This window comes from Rhinoraja longicauda, chromosome 22 (assembly GCF_053455715.1).
Source record: "Rhinoraja longicauda isolate Sanriku21f chromosome 22, sRhiLon1.1, whole genome shotgun sequence".
NCBI lineage: Eukaryota > Metazoa > Chordata > Chondrichthyes > Rajiformes > Arhynchobatidae > Rhinoraja > Rhinoraja longicauda.
The window spans coordinates 145,645-171,662 of NC_135974.1; the positions used below are offsets into that span (position 1 = coordinate 145,645).

Sequence of the window (26,018 nt, forward strand, 5' to 3'; positions counted from 1 at the left end):
CGATTTAACCTTCTCCCTCTCAAATTGCAGATTAAAAATAATCATATTATGATCACTATCTCCAAGTTCCCACTTGCTTGTGCTTGGCCCACATCCCTCCAAACCTGTCCTATCCATGTCACTGTCCTTGTACACCAGTCACTGAAAGTTGGCGTGCAGGTACAGCAGGCAGTGAAGAAAGCTAATGGCATGTTGGCCTTCATAAAGAGAGGATTTCAGTGTAGGAGTAAAGAGGTTCTTCTGCAGTTGTATAGGGCCCTGGTAAGACCACATCTGGAGTATTGTGTACAGTTTTGGTCTCCTAATTTGAGGAAGGAAATCCTTGTAATTGAGGCAGTGCAGCGTAGGTTCACGAGATTGATCCCTGGGATGGCGGGACTGACATCTGAGGAAAGATTGAAAAGACTAGGCTTGTCTTCACTGGAGTTTAGAAGGATGAGAGAGGATATTATAGAAACATATAACATTATATAAGGACTGGACAGCTAGACGCAGGAAAAATGTTCCCAATGTTGGGCGAGTCCAGAACCAGGAGCCACAGTCTTAGAATAAAGGGGAGGCCATTTAAAACAGAGGTGAGAAAAAACTTGTTCACCCAGAGAGTTGTGAATTTGTGGAATTCTCTGCCACAGAGGGCAGTGGAAGCCAAATCACTGGATGGATTTAAGAGAGGGTTAGATAGAGCTCTAGTGGCTACTGGGATCAAGGGATATGGAGAGAAGGCAGGCACGGGGTATGATTGGGGACGATTAGCCATGATCACAATGATCAATGGCTCGAAGGGCCGAATGGCCTCCTCCTGCACCTATTTTCTATGTTACTAGGTTTGTATTCACTGGAGTTTAGAAGGATGAGAGGGGATCTTATAGAGACACATAAATTATAAAAGGACTGGACAAGCTAGATGCAGGAAAAATGTTCCCAATGTTGGGGGAGTCCAGAACCAGGGGCCATAGTCTAAGAATAAAGGGGAGGCCATTTAAAACTGAGGTGAGAAGGAACTTTTTCACCCAGAGAGTTGTGAATTTGTGGAATTCTCTGCCACAGAGGGCAGTGGAGGCCAAATCACTGGATGAATTTTAGAGATTTAGATAGAGCTCTGGGGGCTAGTGGAATCAAGGGATATGGGAAAAGTTGGGCACATGTTACTGATTGTGGATGAACAGCCAATGATCACAATGACTGCGGTGCTGGCTCGAAGGGCTGAATGGCCTCCTCCTGCACCTATTTTCTATGTTTCTATGTTTAATTGGTATATGTACCTTTTGTCTACAAAAACACCACTGCTCCAAATAAAGAGCACATGGTCATACGAGGGACTGGGGAAGAACTGGTAATGGTAGGTATATCATTTGTCAACAGAGGTGCAGCTGGTAGAGCTGCTGCCTCACAGCGCCGGAGACTCAGGATCGATCCTGATCTTGGGTGTTGTCTGTGTGGAGTTTGCACGTGTTCTCTGTGATTGTGTGGTTTCCAAACGAGTGCAGATAGATACAAAATGCTGGTATCACAAAATGCCGGAGTAATTCAGCAGGTCAGGCATCATCTCAGGAGAGAAGGAATGGGTGACATTTCGGGATGAGACCCTTCAGACTGATGTCAGGGGACAAAGAAAGGATATAGGTGGAGACAGGAAGATAGAGGGAGAACTGGGAAGGGAGAGGGGAACAGAGGGACAGAGAAAGTTGGAGAAGTCAATGTTCATACCTATATCCTTCCTTTGACCCGCCCCCCTGACATCAGTCTGGAGAAGGGTCTCGTCCCGAAACGTCACCCATTCCTTTTCTCCTGAGATGCTGCCTGACCTGCTGAGTTACTCCAGCATTTTGTGATACTTCTATTTGTACCAGCGTCTGCAGATATTTTCCTACAAAATGCTGGAGTAACTTAGCGGGTCAGGCAGCATCTTTGGAGAAAAGAAATAGGTGACGTTTCGGGTCGGACCCTTCTTCAGACCCTTCTTCCTTCGAACGCACTGGTTTCCTCCCATTACCTAAAGACGTGTGGGTTTGTCGGTTTCATTGGCTCATTGGCTCTCTGTAAATAGCCCTTGGTGATGTAAAGAGTGGTTGAGAAAGTGGGATAAAATAGAACTAGTGTGAACGTGTGATTGTTGGTTGGTGTGGACTCAATGGGCCAAAGAGTCTGTTTCCATGCTGTATCTTTTAATAAATCAACCAATCAATCAGTACTGGTGGGTGTGGTTAAGATGTAATGGAGCGGGAGGTAGTGACTGTGACTTGCTGGGAATTGTCAGAAGCAATGTGCTTTCCCCCTGTAGCTGTCACTGCTATGATCTGTGTGGGCCAACCACATTCTCTGTTACCGATTACCCATCTCACCACCGTCACCTGCATTGGCTCCCAGTTAGGAAACACTGTGATTTTTACATTCTACATGTTGTTTCCAGACCCCTCCTGCTGCCTCAGCCCACACCCCAACTTGCAACAGCACCAACCTTGAGGTTTTGATTCGCCTCACCACTGATGATGTGTATCAGAAGGAACCGCACTGGAATTCCTCTCCCTCGCCATCTCCAACTCTGCCTCCGATCTCCTGCGCCCTGTAGCCCTCCTCTCTGACACACTGCGGTCGCCTCTCAATGCACCGTCTGCTGATGTGTCTTGCTGTGAGTGCTAACGACTCTGTCACTCCACGCTAGACCTGTTTGTGTTTGATGTTGTCACAGGCTGATTCCTCCTCTCAACCAGTTGGACTTACTGCGCAATCTGAAGAGCAAGTCAGGACTCACGTTCAGGTATGGAGACTGCCCGACACTCTCTGCCACCGGCCATCTGTCTTAAAGCCATTTGAGAAGTTTCCATTCACGTCATCTCACTTGTTACATGGAGAAAGTACTAATCCTGAATGATGTAAAGAATAAGGAGAAATGTTGCGAACTCTGATTTGAGAAATAATTTCTAGATTTGATAAACTACAGGGGTCTTCCTGCATTCTTGCTTAATATCAGATTACCCACTTTGTAATCTCAGTGCTGTTTGTCGGAGCTTGCGGGGACCGTGTTGGTGCAGTGACTCCAACAGTATAAAACTAGCTGAACTTCAGAAGTGATTTGATGCCCGTCCACCCCATTGGTGCTGTAATGAGGGTGAAATATGAGAAACAAAAGCATCTTTGTTCTCCTATCTCTCAGCCCCCTACCCCTGGCCTGCTTCGTCTAACATTTGCTGTGACCACTGTTGACTCCAGGTCCTCAATGTATCTCTGACCATGAACCTCTCCCGCACATTTGCCCCCCTCTACCCCTCTCTCCAGTTCCATGGATCACGGCCCAGGGCTGTGCCGAGACTGTGGCTCTGACATGGCTGTCCCATCATAAGGCTAAAGCTTTGGTGTCAAACTCGCATTTGTAAAGCTGTGGGAAGCATGGTGCGGGGGAGATAAGGTGGGAAGTTCAACTGATATGACCCCCTCGGAGATAAATGATCCAGAATAGGAGCTGATGAGGTTGTGGGGAGGTCAGGATCAGAATGGCTGCTCATACTCTGCTAAGAGCATTTACTATGTGTGAGTAATGTTTGGTTGGGTTTGGTCACCAATGTGGGAGAAACAGGTGGAGATTGGACAGCCTTTGTAAGTCCATAAGTCTTAGGTGCAGAATTATGACACTTGACCCATCAAGTCTACTTTGCCATTCAATCATGGCTGATCATCCTTCCCTCTCAACCTATTTCCTGCCTTCTCCCATAACTCTTGACACCCTTACAAATTCGTACCTATCAATCTCCTTATTAAAATACCCTAAGACCTGGACTCCAATGCCGTCTGCGGCAATAAATTCCACAGATTCACCACCCTCTGACTAAACAAAATCCTCCTCTTCTTCTTTCTAAAGATATCACTGCATGGCAAGGCATGCTTGGGGGCTGAATGGTCCATCTTCTCATAAGTGATGCAATGACAAAAAACAGGCAAAGCTAGTGTGTGACAGGCAGAGAGCATGGAGGTGATCATTGGTGAGAGGTGACACAAGCTGATCAAAGCTAGTGTGTGACAGGCAGAGAGCATGGAGGTGATCATTGTGAGAGGTGACACAAGCTGATCACCCATCAAGGTTGCCCTCTGTCTGCAGGAGGAATGCCTGTGGCACGATTGAAGGTGGTTTGACCAGCTTGCCAAAGTTGTGAGGCAAAAGTTCTAGTTGAAATAAATGTTCATCAGGTCAGGCAGCATTCCTGTAGAGAGAGAGAGAGAGAGGAGAGAGAGAGAGAGAGTAGCTGTCAGCTCAAGTATCTAATAAAAGGCCACTTTCTCCTCATTTCAGTGGTTATCACTGTAAGGAGTCATAGACATACCGTGTGGAAACAGGCCCTTCGGCCCAACTCACCCACACCAATCAATATGTCCCATCTACACTAGTCCCATCTGCCTGCATTTGGCCCATGTCCCTCTAAACCTATTCTATCCATGTACCTGTCTAAATGTTTCTTAACCATTGTATTAGTTCCTGCCTCAAACTTCCTCCTTTGACAGCTTGCTCCATACATCCACCACCCTTTGTGTAAAAAAGTTACCCCTCAGATTTCCTATTAAATCTTTCCCCCCTCACTTTAAACCTATGTCTTCTGGTTCTCGATTTGCCGACTCTGGGCAAGAGACTGTGCTCTATTGCTCTCATGATTTCGTATATATCTATAAGATCACCCCTCCAAGGAATATAGTCCTTGCCTCCCCAAACTCTCTCACGAGTCACCACGGGTACAGAAAAATACTGAATTGTAAAAATCTTTTTTTATTTGTCCTTTTACTGCATCAGTAACGGAAAGTTCTAACACCCTGAAAGAAATAGCAATAGTAAGGAGCTTTTACTAGTTTGTATGCCTGCATTTATTCACTGAATTATAAAACATCTACTTTAATATATGGCTGATTATTGCCAATAGCCCAGGGCCTGATTAAAAGTTGGATTTTCTTTCCACTTTGCTGTCCAATAAGGAGTGGGTACCTGGAGCATGCGAGGTGTGGCTCAATGGTGGAGGCAGAGCTGAGAATCCCTCGCCTCCCCTCCCCTCGCCCGCTTGTCCTGTGTTCTTGTTGTTGGCTGTGTGAAATGGATGTGAGCGTATTGGCAATTTACCCATGTCATGGCACGCAGCTCACTGAGGGTCATCATGGCCACTGCGGTGGGGGGATAAGGGTGCGGTCATCTTACTCTCTCTCTCCCTCTCCCTCCCCCCTCCCTTTCTCCTCCCTCTATTTCCCTTCTCTCCTCCCTCTATTTCCCTCTCTCCCTCTCGCTCTCTCCCTCTCCCTCTGTCCCTCTCTCCCTCTCTCACTTTCCCTTCCTCTCTATTTCCCTCCCTCTCTCTCACTTACTCCCTCCCCTTCCCTTCCTCTATCTCTCCCCCTTCCTCCCTCCCCCTTTTTCCCTCCCTCTCTCCCTTTCTCTTTCCCTCCCTCTCCCTCTCTCCTTCCCTCACTCCTTCTCGAGCTCCCTCCCCTTCTCCCTACTCTCTCTCTCCCTTTCTCTCTCTCTCTCTCTCTCTCTCTCTCTCTCTCTCTCTCTCTCTCGTCTCTCTCTCTCTCTCTCTCTCTCTCTCTCTCTCTCTCTCTCTCTCTCTCTCTCTCTCTCTCTCTCTCTCTCTCTCTCTCTCTCTCTCTCTCTCTCTCTCTCTCTCTGTCTCTCTCTCCCTCTCTCCCTCTCTCCCTCTCTCCCTCTCTCCCTCTCTCCCTCTCTCCCTCTCTCCCTCCCTCCCTCTCTCCCTCCCTCCCCCAATCCCCCACTCCCCCTCAATCCCTCCTCCCCCTCGTTTCCTTTCTCCCACTCTCTCCCTCCCTCCATCCCCCTCTCTCCCTCCCCTCGTGCTCCCTCTCTCCCTCTGCTCTCCCACTTTCCCTCTCTCCCTCACTCTCGCTCTTGCCCTCGCACTCACTCTCCCAATTGGCAGTCTCACAGCCTCGCACTCTACTCACTCGCTCGCTCACTTGCTCACTGTTCTTGTCTCCCTCTCCACTCTCTCCCTCCCTCCCTTCTTCTCTCTCTCTCTCTCTCCCCCTCTACCCCCCCTCTCTCTCCCCCTCACCCTTGCCCTCAGGTTTGATCACAGTCACAACAGACCAACCCAGTAGTCACTGCAATACCTCTGCGACCACATCACCCTTTGCCTAAGGGTCATGTTGAAACAGAGAGAGAGAGAGTAGATGTGCCTGGACCCCTGTTATTGTGTGTGATGGCAGCTCACTGCCGCCCTCCCTTGTGTCAGTTGGGGGGGCGTAGTATGGCTGGGCGTGCCCCTGATGAAGGAGGACGGTGAGCTGAGTGTTGGGGCGGCAAGGCGTTGATGTCTGGTGAAGAAGTGGTGTCTGTTGCTGTGTTAATGTTCTGTGTCTTCTGTTCTCTGCTACAGGAAGGAGTCGGTGGAGAGTACAACCAGGTTTGCTTGTTTTAAAGTTCTGCCTTTTCAAATAAATATTTCTGGCCTCTGGCCCTGCGAGATTGTGTGTGTGGGTGTGCTTGCGTGGGTGTGTGCATGTGTCTGTGCGCGTATGGTTGCGCGTGTGTGTGCCTATGGGTGTGAGTGTCCATGTGTATGCGTGCGTGGATGTGCGCGTGCCAATTGTGTGTCATGTCTGCTTGCGTGTCCATGTGTGTGCGTGGCTATGTGGGTCTGTGTGGGTATGCTTGCGTGTGTGGGTGTGCGTGCGTATGCGTGCATGTGTCTACGTGGGCGTGCGTGTGTGTGTGTCCATGTCTGCATGCATGTCCATGTCTGCGTGCGTGGGTGTATATGCGTGTCTATGTGCCTGTGTATGTGTGTGCGTGCCTATGTGGGTGTGCTTGCATGTGTGTGCATGCGTAAGTGGGTGTGCATGTGTGGGTGTGCGTGTGTGTGCCTATGGGTGTGTGTGTGTCCATGTATATGCATGCGTGTGTGTGTACCTGGGGGTGTGCACGTACCAATGGGTGTGTGTGTCCATGTCTGCGTACGTGTCCATGTGTGTGCGTGACTGGATCTGTGTGGGCGTGCGTGTGTGTCCATGTCTGTGTGCATGGGTGTATATGCGTATGTGTGTGTGCGTGCCTATGTGGATGTGCGTGCATGTGTGGGTGTGTGTGTCCATGTCTGCGTGCATGTACGTGGGTGTATATGCATGTCTCTGTGTGTGTGTGTGTATGTGTGTGCGTGCGTGTGTCGTGTGCGTACGTGTACCCATGTGTGTGCGTGGGTGTATTTGTGCGTGCCTGTGCATGTCTATGGGTGTGAGCATGCGTGTGTGTGAGTATACGTGCGTTAGTGTGCGCACGTGTGTCTATGCATGTGAGTGTTTGTGCATGTGCCGTGTGCATGTGTATGTATGTGTGTATGTACACACGTTTGTGTCGTATCAAAGGAGATCAATGTTCCTGCAATACCTTCCCACCCGTTACACCTGTCTCCACCCACCTGTCACCCTCCCCACCCCCTGCTCTCCCACCCATCTCCGCTCCCCCAACCCATTCCCCACCGATCCCCACGCACTCCCCCATTCCCCACTCTCCCCACCCACTCCCCCATTCCCTCTCCCCATCCACTCCCCCATTTCCCATTCTCCTCACCAATCCCCACCCACTCCCAACTCTCCCCACTGATACCCTGCTCTTCCCACCCATTCCCACTCCACTATATCCAGCACACACTCTCCACCCCATCCCACCTGACCTTATTTTATGCCCCCCCTCTCTCATATCATTCCCCACCCCCAGGTGATACAGTGTCATCCCTCCCTGCGCCCTGGCTGGGTGGGGTGAGGAGGGGTGGGTAGGGGTCAGTGTCGGGTGGCGATGCCCTGCTGTAGGACAGGAGCTGGATACGACTTCCAGCGTAGCAGCGGGCATCACCTGTGTTGTTCCTTCGGCCACCGATCCTCCCTGGTAAGGTTCGAAGGTATCACAAAATGCTAGAATAACTCAGCAGGTCAGACAGCATCTAGGAGAGAGGGAATGGGTGACGTTTCGGGTCGACACCCTTCTTCAGATTGATGTCAGGGGGGCGGGACAAAGAAAGGATATAGGTGGAGACAGGAAGACAGTGGGAGAACTGGGAAGGGGAGGGACAGAGGAACTATCTAAAGTTGGAGAAGTCAATGTTGCTGCAAGCTGCCCAAGCAAAATATGAGGTGCTGTTCCTCCAATTTCCAGTGGGCCTCACTATGGCACTGGAGGAGGCCCATGACACAAAGTTCAGACTGGGAGTGGGAGGAGGAGTTGATGTGCTCAGCCACCGGGAGATCAGGTTGGTTAAGGCGGACTGAGCGAAGGTGTTGAGCGAAACGATCGCCGAACGTGGCGCAGCGGTAGAGTTGCTGCTTTACAGCGAATGCAGCGCCGGAGACTCAGGTTCGATCCTGACTACAGGTGCTGCTCTGTAAGGAGTTTGTACGTTCTCCCCTTGACCTGCGTGGGTTTTCTCCGAGATCTTCGGTTTCCTCCCACACTCCAAAGATGTACAGGTATGTAGGTTAATTGGCTGGGTAAATGTAAAAAATGTCCCTAGTGGGTGTAGGATAGTGTTAATGTACGGGGATCACTGGGCGGCACGGACTTGGAGGGCAGAAAAGGCCTGTTTCCGGCTGTATATATATGATGATGATATGATGATATGATAACCTGCGTTTGGTGTCTCCGCCAGTTGTCATCTTCTCTACATCGGCGAGACCAAACGCAGGCTCAGTGATCGTTTCGCTCAACACCTTCGCTCAGTCTGCCTTAACCAACCTGATCTCCCGGTGGCTGAGCACTTCAACTCCCCCTCCCACTCCCACTCTGACCTTTCTGTCATGGGCCTCCTCCATTGCCCTATTGAGGCCCACCGGAAATTGGAGGAACAGCACCTCATATTTCGCTTGGGCAGCTTACAGCCCAGCAGTATGAACATTGACTTCTCCAACTTTAGATAGTTCCTCTGTCCCTCCCCCTTCCCAGTTCTCCCACTGTCTTCCTGTCTCCACCTATATCGTTTCTTTGTCCCGCCCCCGTAACATCAGTCTGAAGATGGATCTCGACCCGAAACGTCACCCATTCCTTCTCTCCTAGATGCTGCCTGACCTTCTGAGTTACTCCAGCATTTTGTGATACATTCGATTTGTACCAGCATCTGCAGTTACGTTCCTACACTCCCTGGTAAGGTTCCTCTATGCCGGATTCCACCATCATGACTCTGCTCTGGAGGGGATGCCAGAGGACATGGGCCGAATTCACTGAGACAAGCCTACATAGTCACACGGCATGGAAAAAGGCCCTTTGACTCAACTCTTCCATGCTAGACAAGCTAGTCCCGCCTGCCCGCATTTGGCCCACATCCCTTCCCAAGAGGCTTTTGAAGAAACATCAGGGCAGCAGTGAAGATGTTGGGGGTGTTGGCCAGATTGGTCTGAGATACCTCCAGATACCCTGGGCCTGTGGTGTATGGGAGCTGGTTTTGGGGCAGGGTTTGAGCCGGAATGACTGGATATGAGATCCCACAGCCCATCATTAGTAGCTGAGCAGGTGTGGATTGTGTGCGGATACCTCTCCCCCACCCCCCTGCCCGATACCCCAGAACCCAGGGTCTTCCTGCATGCACCCAGCACCCTGGGTCGACCCCAGACTCTGAACAAGACTTGTTGGATCCCCGGTGCTTCCTTCCAGCTGAGACGCTTTGTTTTGGAGAATGCTGAGCTACTGATTCTGACGGAATCACGGGAATTCTTCTCATCAATTCCCATTTCCCCCTTGTTTTCAGTAAACACAAACCCCGGCGTGATTCCGTGTGTGGAATGTGCTGCTCTGGAGACCATAGGTATCCGTGTGCACCTCTCTTCCCCCCCCTCACCCTCCCCTGATCCCTGCCTGACATCTCTCAGCTGCCTGACATTGTCTCTGTCCCTGCGTGTAACACCCCTCCTCTCTCTCTCTCTCTCTCTCTCTCTCTCTCTCTCTCTCTCCCTTCCTCTCCCTCCTGCTCGATTTGGCATTGCATCCGACAACAAACTTAGAGAGCGCTCTCTCTCTCTCTCTCTCTCTCTCCCCCCCCTCCCTCTCCCCCCCCTCTCTCCCCCTCTCTCTCTCTCTCTCTCTCTCTCTCTCTCTCTCTCTCTCTCTCTCTCCCCCTCTCTCTCCCTCTCCCCTTCTCACTCTCACCAATCGAATCAGGTTCAGATGAGTCTTGCCCACTGTTAGAGAATGTTAACTGCTTTAGTTTACAGATACCATGTGGAAACAGGCCCTTCGGTCCATCGAGTCCATGCTACCATTACCCTAGTTCTATGTCATCTCACTTTCTCATCCACTCCCTACATCCGACACCCATACTAGGGGCAATTTACTGAGGCCAATTAACCTACAAACCCGCACGTCTGTGGGAAACCGGGTACCCGGAGGCCTGGATGGAACCCGGGTCTCTGGCGCTGTGAGACAGCGGCTCTACCCGTTCAGGTATTTGCACGTTATCCTTGGAGGAGTCTGGCAGAATTATCTGCTTGAAGTAGCAGGAGTAACACTAGATAGGAGAGAGATTGCAGGGGGGAATACATTATACAAAGTCCTACATTATAAATGATGGAAAAGGTGTGTTTGAGTATCAGATGCTGCCACATGTTCACCGTTGGGTGAGCTGGTCTCTCCAGCTCTATACTAGTGTTTAATTTGTCACCATAACATCCTTCAGGAAGCGACTCTGACGACAAGGACTCTGTTTATTTCTGCCACTGATAATTCCTTGCATGAATCTGTCTGACTGGTCTTGCCTTGTCTATGTAAGACTCTCTCAAACTGTCTGTCCGCTCTTTCTCAGCCTCCCCCTCTGCCCTCAATTCCCCCCCCCCCCCCCCACCCCCCAGCGTTATGGTTGCATGCTCCCGGTCTCTCTCTGCATGGGACGCCAGCATGTTATACTTCGATAGAGAGCTCCCCTGTGAAGCAGACCGTGCCCGTCGCAACCCGATGCCTGTTTCTGCACATGGGGAAGGTTACGATCCCGCCACACAACCTGATTTATTCACAAAATGCTGGAGTAACTCAGCAGGTCAGGCAGCATCTCAGGAGAGAAGGAATGGGTGATGTTTCGGGTCGAGACCCTTCTTCAGACTAATGTCAGGGGGGCGGGACAAAGGAAGGATATAGGTGGAGACAGGAAGACAGTGGAAGATCTGGGAAGGGGGAGGGGAAGAGGAACTATCTAAAGTTGGAGAAGTCGACGTTCATACCACCGGGCTGCAAACCGCCACACAACCTGTGGTGCTAAATGTCAAGCGGATTTTCATTGCCAGTGTGGAGCGGGCGACACACAGATTTCTGCAGCCCACAGTACCAGATTACACTGCGGCCAGTCTGCCTCCACGCCCAGTCTCTGGGCTGTGGGGAACAGTATCTGTGTACTTGGTGGTTGTCGTCTGTGGTCAGACATATACCGGAGAAACCCAGTGTGCGTAGGAGTTCCCCAGCCCATACAGTGAGGGTGGTGGAAGTGCAGGAAACCTGGTGCATAGAGTGACGGGGTGAGAGCATACCTTGCGGACATAAGCTGACGATATAAACACCACGAGTCTTTGTACTCTTGAACAGTAGAAACAGGAACTGCAGATGCTGTTCTTTTTTTTTAAAGATGCAAAGTGCTGGAGTAACTCAGCGGGTCAGGCAGCATCTCTGGAGAACATGGATTGGTGACATTTCAGGTCGGGTTTGAAGAAGGGTCTCAACCCGAAATGTCACCTATCCATGTTCTCCAGAGATGTTGCCTGACCCGCTGAGTTACCCCAGCACTTTGTGTCTTGCTTTGTGTTCTATCGTCATCCCAAGAGAAACAACATCCCTGTTCCTTGTGGGGAGGTGGGTGAATGTGGCCCAGAATGTGTACACTCCGAGAGGAGATTCTGTGGGCAAGGGGGCTGCAGTTAGTAAAACCACTGTTGGTTTCGGTTCAGGTTAGTGTCACGTGTGCCAAGGTACAGTGAAAAGCTTTATTCTGCATGCTAGTGAAACAGATCAGATAATACCATACATAAATACAATTAAGCCAAACTCATGGACAATAGGTAGAGCAAAAGGGAGGATTCAGTGTGCAGAATGTAGTTTTCAGCAGTCCCGGGACAGAGTCCAATGTCCGCAATGGGGTAGAGGAGAATTGGACAGTACCCTAGATGAAAGCGGGGAAGAGCACAGCTGAAGTTCCCCCTCAACAGTCCCTTGTTGAGCAGCTTGGGGAGAGGGGAGCAGGGAGGGGAGAGGTGCAGGACGTGTGGTGTGACCAGTGGGCAGGCAGGGGAGCTCAGGGATCTTTGGGAGCAACCGAGGGCCGAGTCGAAGCATCAGACCCGATTCATGTGAGAACAAGGACAAACCTCCCGGTTTAAGTTGTGTACACCACCGGTGGTGTTGGTCAGAGCCACTGGAGAAAGTCCGTGGTCTGAGTCAGGGTGGTCCATTTTGTCCACGCCTGACCACTGAGACCACATCATCACAGCAGGTGTCTAGGCGCCACATCCCGTTGGGACAGAAGGAGCGGGAGGGGCTGGACCTCCTGCTGTTGCAGTGCTGTGTGTGTGGTGGGCAGGGATCGGCGTGGAGTGGGGGCCGAGAGGAAGGGTTGTGCTAGAGGTTGTGAGACCAGGTTGGTGGCCCAGGGGAGGGGTGTGAGTCAGTCTTGAGTTCGGCAGCAGTGAGATGTAGTCAGCCACGGAGGATGGGTTGTTACTGACCGGCGGTGTGTGTCGGCACCAGTGTGTCCGTGCTAGAGGGGAGAGGTGTGGCTTGCCGATCTTTGCCGGTGCAGTCTGGTGTTGGGACGCTCTGCTTTGGTGCTCTCTCTGTGTGGGGGCGATGTGCTTTGCCGGGACGGTGCTGTTTGCCGCTGAGGTGGGGGGGATATCTGAGACAGGTGGTGTGTGTTTGGCACAGGGTGTGCTCTGCATTAGATGTGCTGGGACGTTGTGTGTTGTGCTGGGACGCAGTGAGTTGTGCTGGGACGCAGTGAGTTGTGCTGGGACACAGTGAGTTGTGTTGGGATGTGATGTGCTTGGACGTGGTGTGATGTGCTGGGAGGCACGCGGTGTGATGGGAGGCACGCGGTGTGATGGGAGGCATGCGGTGTGATGCGCTGGGAGGCATGCGGTGTGATGCGCTGGGAGGCATGCGGTGTGATGGGAGGCATGCGGTGTGATGGGAGGCACGCGGTGTGATGGGAGGCACGCGGTGTGATGCGGTGTGATGGGAGGCACGCGGTGTGATGCGGTGTGATGGGAGGCACGCGGTGTGATGTGCTGGGAGGCACGCGGTGTGATGCGGTGTGATGGGAGGCACGCGGTGTGATGCGGTGTGACGCGGTGTGCTGGGAGGCACGCGGTGTGCTGGGAGGCACGCGGTGTGCTGGGAGGCACGCGGTGTGCTGGGAGGCACGCGGTGTGATGCGCTGGGAGGCATGCGGTGTGATGGGAGGCACGCGGTGTGATGGGAGGCACGTGGTGTGATGTGCTGGGAGGCACGCGGTGTGATGGGAGGCATGCGGTGTGATGTGCTGGGAGGCACGCGGTGTGATGTGCTGGGAGGCACGCGGTGTGATGTGCTGGGAGGCACGCGGTGTGATGTGATGGGAGGCACGCGGTGTGATGTGCTGGGAGGCACGCGGTGTGATGGGAGGCACGCGGTGTGATGCGCTGGGAGGCATGCGGTGTGATGGGAGGCACGCGGTGTGATGGGAGGCACGTGGTGTGATGTGCTGGGAGGCACGCGGTGTGATGGGAGGCATGCGGTGTGATGGGAGGCATGCGGTGCGTTGCCGGCCCCGCGGTGCGTTGCCGGGTTGCTAGGTTGCGATACCGGAACGGCGCGATACCGGTGTTAACTCTCCCGTGTCTCCGCACGCAGCAACAAGGTGAGCCTGAGAGAGCGATTCTCCAGTCCCAAGGGTCCCGGCGGCAGATGCAAGGGTCCGGAGCAGGATGGGGTTCGGCGCTCGCCCAGTGCCGACCACATTGAGGAGAGCCCCGACAAAGTGCAGAAGGCATGGAGCTTCACCGACAGGAGCCGCTTCCGGCACACCTTCCGGCTGAAGGGAGCAGCGTCGCGGCACAACTCTGACGGTGTGTGGTGGGGTGGGGGGGACCAGTGGAGCAGCAGTACTGAGGGAGGGGCGGACCAGTGGGAGGGGCGGACCAGTGGGGGGGGCGGCGCTGTGGGTGGGGGGCGGCCCAGTGGGGGGGGGGGGCGCGGCCCAGTGGGGGGGGGGCGGACCAGTGGAGGGGGCGGCCCAGTGGAGGGGTGGCGCTGTTGGAGGGGTGGCCCAGTGGAGGAGCAGCGCTGAGGGAGGGGTGGCCCAGTGGAGGAGCAGCGCTGAGGGAGGGGTGGCCCAGTGGAGGAGCAGCGCTGAGGGAGGGGTGGCCCAGTGGAGGAGCAGCGCTGAGGGAGGGGTGGCCCAGTGGAGGAGCAGCGCTGAGGGAGGGGCGGCCCAGTGGAGGAGCAGCGCTGAGGGAGGGGCGGCCCAGTGGAGGAGCAGCGCTGTTGGAGGGGTGGCGCTGTTGGAGGGGCGGCGCTGAGGGAGGGGTGGCGCTGAGGGAGGGGTGGCCCAGTGGAGGAGCAGCCCAGTGGAGGAGCAGCGCTGAGGGAGGGGTGGCCCAGTGGAGGAGCAGCGCTGAGGGAGGGGCGGCCCAGTGGAGGACCAGTGGAGGAGCAGCGCTGTTGGAGGGGTGGCGCTGTGGGAGGTGCGGCGCTGAGGGAGGGGCAGACCAGTGGAACAGCAGTACTGAGGGAGGGGCGGCGCTGAGGGAGGGACAGCGCTGTGGGAGGGGTGGCGCTGAGGGAGGGGCGGCCCAGTGTAGGGGCGGCGCTGTTGGAGGGGCGGCCCAGTGGAGCAGCAATACTGAGGGAGGGGCGGCCCAGTGGAGGGGCAGCGCTGTGGGAGGGGTGGCGCTGAGGGAGGGGCGGACCAGTGGAGCAGCAATACTGAGGGAGGGGCGGCCCAGTGGAGGGGCAGCGCTGTGGGAGGGGTGGCGCTGAGGGAGGGGCGGACCAGTGGAGCAGCAGTACTGTGTGAGGGGCGGCGCTGAGGGAGGGGCCGCACAGAACTGTGATACATGGTTCTTGGCACTCTGGGGGGGCGGGGGGAAGTCAATGGCAAGTTTCTGCCCGGGGGGGGGGGGGCTGAGGTAGGTTAAAACATGAGAATGGTTTGGGACGGAGATGGACACAAAAAGCTGGAGTAACTCAGCAGGTCAGGCAGCATCTCTGGAGAGAAGGAATGGGTGACGTTTCGGGTCGAGACCCTTTTTGGGATTGCGGTTATCAGATGGGAAGGGAAGCAGGATCCGGGTATAGAACAAGCTCGATGGGCTGAATGGCCACCTGTTGGGGCAGCAATGTTGTAGATGGAGAGTGATGCTGAGGAGCGGCTGGTCCATGAGACCCCTCCCCTCACTCACCATCCATCCAGTGTTTCCCGTGGTCTTGCTGTCTGTCTTTCAGACCAGGGCAGTCTGCCTGATGAACTCATCCCAGACAACAGGAGCTACCAGTGCGAGTTCGTCTCTGACGACCTGACGCCCGGGCTGAAGGTGTCCATCAGAGCCTTGTGGTAAGACCTGGAGTCCACGTTGACCCCCACTGCTGGGGGAGTGGGTCCGGGCGTGGGTGTGGGGGAGGGGGTGGGTCTGGGGGGTGTGGGTCCGGGCGTGGTTCCGAGGGGTCAGGGGGGTGCGTCCGGGCGTGGGTCTGGGGGGGTGTGGGTCCAGGTGTGGGTCTGGGGGGGTTTGGTCTGGTGGGGTGGGTCTTGGGGAAGTCGGACCGGGCGTGGGTCTGGGGGGGTGTGGGTCCAGGCGTGGATCTGGGCCGTGGATCTGTGGCGGGGTATGGGGGGAGGGGTCCGGGGGGGGGTGGGTCGGGGGAGGTGGTTCTGGGCCATGGGTCTGTGGGAGGGTCTGGGGGGGGTGGGTCGGGGGGAGGGGGGTGGGTCGGGGGGTAGGGGTTTCTGGGCCATGGTTCTGTGAGGGGGTCTGAGGGTGGGTCTGGTGCCGGGGGTGGGTCGGGGGAAAGGATTCTGGGGGGTGGGTCGGGGGGAGGGGATTTGGGGGGTGGGGGTGGGGGGTGGATGATGGGTCAGAAGCCCCAACATGGTGTGGTCGGAGGGAGGAGGGTGGGGCATCAGGGTCGGATGTATTGGTGCTGGGTGGGGAGGGGGTGTGAGGTGATAATTGGTTTTGGAATTCCGAACAAGCCCCCACACCCAACCATTGCCCAGAATTTCACTACCTCGTTACCTGTGACAAAAAGTACCTTTGGCCCATTGAGCTGGGTGTCTGCCAGAGGTCAGGGGAAGGATAGAATTGCCCACCATAGCTCCTTCTAGACCCAGCATTGCCCATCCTGGTGGGTTTGTCTCTTCCGTTGCAGCATCATGAGGTTCCTGGTTTCCAAGCGGAAGTTCAAGGAGAGCTTGCGGCCGTATGATGTGATGGATGTGATTGAACAGTACTCGGCTGGACACTTGGACATGCTGTCCAGGATCAAGAACTTGCAGTCCAGGCAAGCACCTTCTCTCTGCCCCCCCCCCCTTCCAAAGGCAAACGCGGGTGATAGTTGCACCAGCAACACCACACACTGGTCACGCCAACAGGTGGCTGACAGCGACTCCTTCTGGGAGAAGACACCATCTATCCCTCCATCTGGTTCAATAGCCCAAAGGCCAATGTTTTATTTCCAAGAACTGTGCTGGAGTAACTCAGCAGGACAGGGAGCATCTCTGGAGAACATCTCTGGAGTTGATGTTTCAGGTCGGGACATTTCTACACACCCTTCACCATAGATGCTGCTTGAAACGCTATATTACTCCAGCACTTTGTGTCCATTTTCAGTATAAACTAGCATCTGCAGATCTTTCATAGCCCAATCTGGCTTGAACGTGACTTCAGAGCCACAGATAGATGGATTGTCAAGGTTGAGGGGGATATGGGACAAATGCATGCAAGTGGGACTGTCTCAAATTGGCATCTTCGCCAGCATAGAGGATTTGGGCTGAAGGGTCTGTTTCACTGCTGTATATTTCTGAGTAACCAGTTGCATCTTAATGATCTGGGTGTCCTTGTACACCAGTCACTGAAAGTAAGCATGTGGGTACAGCAGGCAGTGAAGAAAGCTAATTGGCCCTCATAACAAGAGGATTTGAGTATACGAGTAAAGAGGTCCTTCTGCAGTTGTACAGGGCCCTGGTGATACCACACCTGGAGTATTGTGTGCAGTTTTGCTCTCCTAATTTGAGGAAGGACATTCTTGCAATAGAGGGAGTGCAGCGTAGATTCAAGAGTTTAATTCCCGGGATGGCGGGACTGTCATATGATGAAAGAATGGAACGACTGGGCTTATATTCACTGGTATTTAGAAGGATGAGATGGGATCATAAATACATATAAAATTATTAAGGGATTGGACAAGCTAGATGCAGGAAACATGTTTCTGATGTTGGGGGAGTCCAGAACCAGGGGCCACACTTTAAGAATATAGGGTAGGCCATTTAGAGCTGAGATGAGGAAAACCTTTTTCACCCAGAGAGTTGTGAATTTGTGGAATTCTCTGCCTCAGAAGGCAGTGGAGGTCGATTCACTGGATGCATTCAAAAGAGAGTTAGATAGAGCTCTTAGGGCTAGCGGAATCAAGGGATGTGGGGAGAAGGCAGGACGGGGTACTGATTGTGGATGATCAGCCATGATCACATCGAATGGTGGTGCTGGCCTGAAGGCCACAATGGCCTACTCCTACACCTGTTTTCTATGCTTCTAATTGCCTCTGAAGTGACCCAGAGTGAACACCTCATGGGCCCCTCAAACACTTACAATACAGGTGGACAGGGTGTTGAAGAAAGGTTTTGGCACGCTGGCCAATATCAGTCAGGGAATTGGGTAGAGGTTGGGTAGGCTAGGACTTATTTCTTGGTGCCCAGGGAAGATCTTATAGTGTTGTATAAAATCATGAGGGGAACAGATAGGTTGAATGGACAGTCCTTTTCCTCGGGTAGGGGAATCAAGAAGCAGAGGGCGAGAGAGGGGAAAGATTTAATAGGAACCTAGTGGCAGGTTTTTCATGCAAAGGGTGGTGAATATATGGAACGAGCTGCCAAAGGAAGAAGCGTCTCGACCCGAAACGTCACCCATTCCTTCTCTCCTGAGATGCTGCCTGACCTGCTGATTTACTCCAGCATTTTGTGATACCTTCGATTTATACCCGCATCTGCAGTTATTTTCCTATACTGCCAAAGGAAGTAATTGAGACAAGGACTATAACAGCATTTAAGACACATGAACAGGTACATGAATAGAAAAGGTTTAGAGGAATGTGGGTAAATGGGTCCAACTTAGACGGACATCTTAGTTTAGACTGGACGTGGGCTGAAGGATCTGTTTCCGTGCTTTGTGAGTGACAAGTGGAATCATCTGTTCTTGGACTTTAAACGACTATTTGCGATCAGGAAACTTCTAACAATCCGTCAAGTTTTTCTTCTAGAGAAAAATTCCCCAGATTGTTGAATATTTCATGATTTTAGAAGCTGTTGGTTCTGATCTCATCCTGAGGTAAAACGTTTGTGTATCTCCTTCGTCACAAAATATTCTTAGAGATGTACAAAAAAGTTTTTCCAACTGATTCTTTACTTTAAAGCTGCACAGGACCTATCGTGATAATTCCATTGCACTGAGGGTCCCAGAATATAGGAGTCAAGGTATCCATGAACAGATACCAATGTCGACAGTCCTTGTGAGGATGGACTGCAAACATTCAGTTTGTGATCTCTTAAGTATGGAAATTAAAGAGTGAATTACTGATGCATTTATTGGTGATTACAGGATTTGATATAATAGTTTAGTTTAGAGATACAGCCTTGAAATAGGCCCCTTAGCCCACCGTCCATGCCAGCCATCGATCACCCATTCACACTAGTTCAATGTTGTCCCACTTTTTCATCCATTCCCTACACACTCGGGGCAATTTTTTACCGAGGTCAAATCGAAGAGTTGCTGCCTTACAGCGAATGCAGTGCCGGAGACCCGGGTTCGATCCTGACTACGGGTGCTGTCTGTAAGGAGTTTGTACGTTCTCCCCGTGACCTGCGTGGGTTTTCTCCGAGATCTTCGGTTTCCTCCCTCACTCCAAAGACGGACAGGCATGTAGGTTAATTGGCTGGGTAAATGTAAAAATTGTCCCTAGTGGGTAAAGGATAGTGTTAATGTGCGGGGATCACTGGTCGGCGCGGACCCGGTGGGCCGACAGGGCCTGTTTCAACGCTTTAACTCTAAACTAAACTAAACTAGACTAAACTAAACCAACAAACTGGAACAGAAATGTAAACCTAGTGGTGCGTTTAGCAAAGAAAGAGGGCATCTTGGAAAGTCTCATCTTGTGAGCAGATGCAGTGGTGATGGAGAAGTTAAGTGTGGGGGATGGTCGTTTCAACAGAAATGTGTTATAGATGTGCAGCAGGAGGACGGGACAATGAGGTCCAGAGCAGGACTGTTTGTGGATCTTCTCTGGGGGTTGGTCCCATCACTGTGTTTCTGGAGGAACCCATGACTGGTGTTCTCCCTGACAAACGGCTCCCTCTGACCTCACCAGGCCTAGCTAGGTATGTATGCCAAGTTAACACTCTGAATGTGATGATACAAGCTCCTTGCGGTCTCCTTATGTTGCTTCATGATGCATTTTGCTGGTTTTCTCTCTTATTCACTCTGCCAGGATAGATATGATTGTGGGCCCCCCGCCCCCTTCAACTCCCCGGCATAAGAAGCTTAAAGGAGTCCTCACCACTTCCAAAGATTCAGTCCAATACTCTCCTCATCAACAGAATGTTCTTTCAAACAGCCAAACCCCTTCGACAGCAAGTAGTGTGGATGATTAAAAATAGTCAAATCTGCTCAAATTATCTTCAAATTGTGCCGTTAAATTTTAGACCCTCTCGGCAGAGTCTCGGAGGGTTGGGTTGAGGGGTAGAGGAGGTAACTGAAGAAGGGGTTTAGCTGGGAATGCTTGCACTGTGCGGCAGATGACAGTCAAAGCTTTCTTCCTTTCAAGCGATTGGGAGTGCTTGTGGTTCTTCTGACGGGAGCTGAGGGGAAACCAGAGCGACAGAGCTTGGGCTTTGGCATTGCTGATTGACGTTTGCATGTGAGCATGTTGAGTGAGCACCAAGCATGTGTTGGGCGCTGTGCCAGCTACTTTCACCTCCACCACTGACATGCCCTGTACAACGTTACCATCTGCCACCAACCCGGCAAAGAGCCTCGGACAAAGTATCACAGAGCCATCCCCAGGACAGGCGCACCTGTGTTTAGGGTGTCTCTCCCATTACTGGACCCCTCCCTGCCCTTCCTGGAAAGCAGTTGCCAGGGTCGGGCACGACTCCAGGCAGCTTGTTGAGGTGTTTCTGTGGACACTCAAGTGTCATCTGCGTGTGTGCGCAACACATGGCTCCTCTTGCACACAGGATGTGTACACTTGCTCATCGGGAATGTGCTTGGGGATGGCAATACTCTACTGGACTGTTTGAAAGATAATAACTTCACTGTGTTTGCAATTTGCACATGTGACAATAAAAACGTAATTGAACCATTGAAGTAAACCCTATTGCAGACATTGCCACCCTGCAGAATCTGAATGCTGCTCCACCTTTGCTTTCCCACTGCCTTTGCACCTGGATTAGTGAAGGATATTCAGTTCATCCTTTAACCCATATCCTCCACAACTACTTTTCCAAATATCTGGGTCCTTCCTCTTTAAAGATGCCCCATAAAGCTATCCCTTTTGTTGGTAACTGACTGTGATGGTTGCACAACTTTTCTTCATGAAGAGTAGTTTATAGGAGCAAGTGGGGTTCCTTCTAAATGCAGGACCGGTGGAAGTAGTCACAGCCACCCCTCCATGCTGAAGTTGTGTACTGCACCCGCTCCCTTCTCCCCACACAGCCCAGTCTGTCGTTACCCCTCTCCCTCCAGTCCAGCTTCCTTCAGTGAATGGTGTGTAGTTCAGAGAGGGGCCTCAGTCTCACATCAGTCCTTCCTCTTGTCACCTCCCAACAGTGGTGGTCCTGCCAGCTGTTGGTCCATCCAGCTGTTGGTCCATCCAGCTGTGTGGCAGAGAGGATGCAACCTCAGTTAGTGCAAGTGTTTCCTCCTCATCTCTTGCCTGTCCATGTGCTTTAGTTTAGTTTTAGTTTTAGAGATACAGCATGGAACAGGCCCTTCAGCCCACCGAGTTCGTGCCAACCATCAATTCTGTCCTACACATGAGGAACAATTTCCAAAAGCCAATTAACCTACAAACCTGCACGTCTTTAGAATGTGGGAGGAAACGAGAGCACCCGGACAAAATAGGGAGAAATTGCAAACTCTGCACCCATCGTTAGGATCGAACCTGAGTCTCTGGCACTGTGAGGCAGCAACTCTACAGCTGTGTCACTGTGCAGCCCTGAGCATTGGGATGGTGAGATAGTGTCTGTGGGCACCAGGGCTCTGGTCTAACCTGATGTCTTTCACCCTCCACGGACCGACCATCTTCTCCCATCTTCATCCACACGCCGAGTCTTGCTCCCACTCACCCCCTCGCACATCGCAAAGCCCAGCAACCACAGCCTTGAGGCACGTCAGTGAGTGTGAGCAGAGAAACCTCCATCACTGTACTGGCAGGGAATTTAGTCCTAACGCCTGTGTTAATCTCAACCCGAAACACAGACTGTCCCTCTGCCACACTAACCACACTCGCCCTGCTGAATTCTTATGGAAATTTTGGGGGTTTTCTTGCAATGAATCTCGAGACCTACTTGAAGGGTCGCACAGCAATCACCGACAGAATGGACTCCAATGCTGAAGTTTGTGACCACTGCCCCCCTGCTCTATATCCCTCCCCTCACACCGAGTGACGCTGTTTGTATACAGATGGTTATTACCACCCCTGACTGAATGTGGATTAATTGTATGTAAACCTTGGCTGATGCAGGTTTGTACATCCAGTGCACTGTGCTGGGACTCTGGCTGGGAGACAAGTCCAAAAACTCCCCTTCAACACCACCCTTTCCCTTTCATATTGAACCTGGCAGCAGGGCGGTTTCTAACCAACCAGACAGAGTGCCTACCTCTGCCCTGCTTCATGGCGATGCCATATGTTAGAAGACAACTCCCTTGGCATCAGAAGAGGCCTCCCATAGATGCCTCCATTCCCTGTTCTCCATTGCTCAGTGTTATTGCTGCTTGTTCCATTACTGCATGTTGCTGACACATCAGAGCTGCTTCACTGCGAGATGTCCTGATAAATGCAGCTCTGATCTGATTCAGGCTTTCGCTCAATCATTCCCCACCCTCATCACAAAAAAAAAGAAAGACAACTATCCATTAATCCTCACCTTAAAAAGAGCCCCGATCTCTGCAAACAACTCCTTCTCTTCCCAGAGCTGCACTAACCTTGACTCTGTTGCCATGCATCTGTGACTCCAACCTCTGCTGATTACATTCTGAAGTATTTCCTGAGCAGTCTGTATTTCTCCCCCCCCATCCCCCTCCATGCTAGAGTGGACCAGATTGTTGGCCGCGGCCCCCAGATACAGGAGAAAGATCGCTCCAAGATCCCAACGGAGCCGGACATCCCAGAGGATGCCAGCATGATGGGGAGGCTTGGCAGTATGGAGCGACAGGTATGTTTAATTTAGTTTATTGTCACTTGTACCAAGGTACAATCAAAGCTTTACATTGCATGCAATCCAGTCAGCAGAAAGACTGTAATTGAGTCGTCCACGGGATAACGGTAATAACGTTTAGTGCAAGATAAAGTCTCCAAAGAGATAGATGGTAACTCAGGGTTGGTGATAGGATGGTAGCAGTGCTGAGGAGAAGGATTTCCTGGAATGTATACGGAATGTGTTTTCAAACCAATATGTAGAAGAACCGACTAGAGGGCAGACCATCTTACACTAGGTATTGTGTAATGAGGAAGGATTAGTTAGCGATCTTATTGTGCAGAGCCCCTTGGGTAACAGTGACCACAATATGGTGGAATTCTACATTAGGATGGAGAGTGACACGGTTAATTCAGAGACAGGTGTCTTGAAAGTAAAAAAAGGAAACGTTAAAGGTATGAGATGGGAATTGGCTAGGTTAGACTGGCAAATTATACTTAAAGGGTTGACGGTGGAGATGCAATGGCAAAGATTTAAAGGCCGCATGCATGAACTCCAAAAATTGTTCATTCCTGTCTGACGAAAAAATAAAACGGGGATGGCGGCTCAACCGGGGCTAATGAGGGAAATCAAGGATAGCGTTAAATCCAAGCAAAAGGCATATAAATTGGCCAGAGGAAAGCAGCAAACTGGAGGACTGGGAGACATTTAGAATTCAGCAGAGGCAAAGGAGTTAATTAAGAGGTGGGAAAAAGAGCATGAAAGATAGCTTGTGGGGAATATAAAACTTAACTCTAAAAGCTTATTTAGATATGTAAAAAGTAAAAGATTAATGAAGACAAATGTAGGTCCCTTACAATCAGAGAGAGGCGAATTTATAATGAGAAACAAAGAAATGGCAGAACAGTTAAACAAGTTCTGTCTTCACTAAGGAAGACACAAACAATCTCCCAGAAATACTGAGGATCTCGTAGGAGGGGGAACTGAAGGGAATCCACATTAGTCAGGAAATGGTGTTTGGTAAACTGTTGGGACTGAAGGCAAATAAATTCCCAGGGCCTGATGGTCTGCATCAGGCTAATGGCATGTTGGTCTTCGTAATAAGAGGATTTCAGTATAAGAGTAAAGAGGTTCTTCTGCAGTTGTATAGGGCCCTGGTAAGACCACATCTGGAGTATTGTGAACAGTTTTGATCTCCTAATTTGAGGAAGGACATCCTTGTAATTGAGGCAGGGCAGCGTAGGTTCACCAGATTAATCCTTGGAATGGTGGAACTGTCATATGAGGAAAAGACTATGCTTGTATTCACTGGAGTTTAGAAGGATGAGAGGGGATCTTATAGAGACATATAAAATTATAAAAGGACTGGACAAGCTAGATGCAGGAAAAATGTTCCCAATGTTGGGTGAGTCCAGAACCAGGGGCCACAGTAAGGGGAGGCCATTGAAAACTGAGATGTTATAGATGTTATAGCAGCCCATTTGGAAAGCAGTGACAGGATCATTCAAAGTCAGCATGGATTTATCAAGGGGAAATCATGCTTGACTAATCTTCTGGAATTTTTTGAGGATGTAACAAGTAGAATGGATAAGGGAGAACTAGTGGATGTGGTGAATCTGTACTTTCAAAAAGCCTTTGACTAGGTCCCACACAAGAGATTAGTGTGCAAAATTGGAGCACATGGTATTGGGGGTAGGGTATTGGCATGGATAGAGAACTGGTTGGCAGACAGGAAGCAAAGAGGAGGAATTAATGGGTCCTTTTCAGAATGGCAGGCAGTGACTAGTGGGGTTCCGCAAGGCTCGGTGCTGGGACCCCAGTTATTTACAATATATATTAACGACTTAGACGAGAGAATTAAATGTGACATCTCCAAGTTTGCGGATGACACAAAGCTGGATGGCAGTGTGAGCCAAGAAAGGGAATTTGTGGAGTTCATCCGAGATGGATCCTTAGAGCAGCTTGTACTGGAGCCTACCAGGGAGAAGGCAATTCTGGATTTAGTGTTGTGTGATGAACTAGATTTGATAAGGGAACTCAAGGTTAAGGAGCCATTAGGAGGTAGTGATCATAATATGATAATGTGGCGGTCCCTGTATATTAGGCCACTCCTAGAGTCAGTCCCCTCGGCACTTGACAGACAGGGATGAGGGACTGCCCACAGGCTACGGGGTTTCTACCCAGGGCTTTTTGGGGAGTGTTCATCCCTTCGGTGATACTCGTTGTGAGTGGATGCTCACAACCTGCATTAAAGAACTTTCAAAACCTGCCACGTCCAGGCAACTACAATAAGTTTTAATCAACAATTTGAGAGGGAGAAGGGAAAATCGGAAGTGTCAGTATTGCAGTTGAGCAAGGGGGACTATGGAGGCATGAGGGAGGAGCTGGCCAGAGTTAACTGGAAAGAGACCAGGGAAGACGATGGAACAACAATGGCAGGTATTTCTGGGAAGAATACAGAAGGTGCAGGATCAGTTCATTCCAAAGAGGAAGAAAGACAATACAATAGACAATAGGTGCAGGAGTAGGCCATTCGGCCCTTCAAGCCAGCACAGCCATTCAATGTGATCATGGCTAGTCATCCACAATCAGTACCCTGTTCCTGCTCTCTCACCATACCCTCTGACTCGGCTATCATTAAGAGCTCTATCTAACTCTCTCTTGAAAGTATCCAGAGAATTGGCCTCCACTGCCTTCTGAGGCAGAGAATTCCACAGATTTACAACTCACTGAGTGAAAAAGTTTTTCCTCATCTCTGTTCTAAATGGCCTACCCCTTATTCTTAAACTGTGGCCCCTGGTTCTGGACTCCCCCAACATTGGGACCACGTTTCCTGCCTCTAGCGTGTCCAATCCCTTAATAATCTTATATGTTTCCGCAAAGATTCTAAGGGGAATAAGAGGCGACCGTGGCTGACAAGGGAAGTCAAGGACAGTATAAAAATAAAAGAGAAGCAGTATAACATAGCAAAGTTGAGCGGTAAGCCAGAGGATTGGGACTCTTTTAAAGAGCAACAGAAGATAACTAAAAAAGGCAATAAGGGGGGAAAAGATGAGGTACGAAGGTAAGTTAGTCAATAATATAAAGGAGGATAGTTAAAGCATCTTTAGGTATGCGAGGAGGAAAAAAATAGTTAAGACAAATGTGGGTCCCTTGAAGACAGAAGCAGGTGAATTTATTATGGGGGACAAGGAAATGGCAGATGAGTTGAACAGGTACTTTGGATCTATCTTCACTAAGGAAGACACAAACAATCTCCCAGATGTTCTAGTGGACAGAGGTCCTCGGGTGACGGAGGAACTGAAGGAAATTCACATTAGGCAGGAAATGGTGTTGAGTAGACTGATGGGACTGAAGGCTGATAAATCCCCAGGGCCTGATGGTCTACATCCCAGGGTACTTAAG

The 26,018-nt window shown here is 51.3% G+C and overlaps 1 protein-coding gene across 1 annotated transcript in view; it reads left to right on the forward strand.

Moving 5' to 3' along the window:
* kcnq2b (potassium voltage-gated channel, KQT-like subfamily, member 2b) overlaps positions 1-26,018 on the forward strand; it is an 87,932-nt gene that overhangs the window by 54,980 nt on the left and 6,934 nt on the right. Inside the window, 8 exon segments of the mRNA XM_078418599.1 lie at positions 2,690-2,758; positions 6,369-6,395; positions 9,723-9,779; positions 13,841-14,055; positions 15,434-15,542; positions 16,358-16,489; positions 19,685-19,782; positions 22,504-22,631. Coding sequence (XP_078274725.1) covers positions 2,690-2,758; positions 6,369-6,395; positions 9,723-9,779; positions 13,841-14,055; positions 15,434-15,542; positions 16,358-16,489; positions 19,685-19,782; positions 22,504-22,631 — 835 coding nt within the window.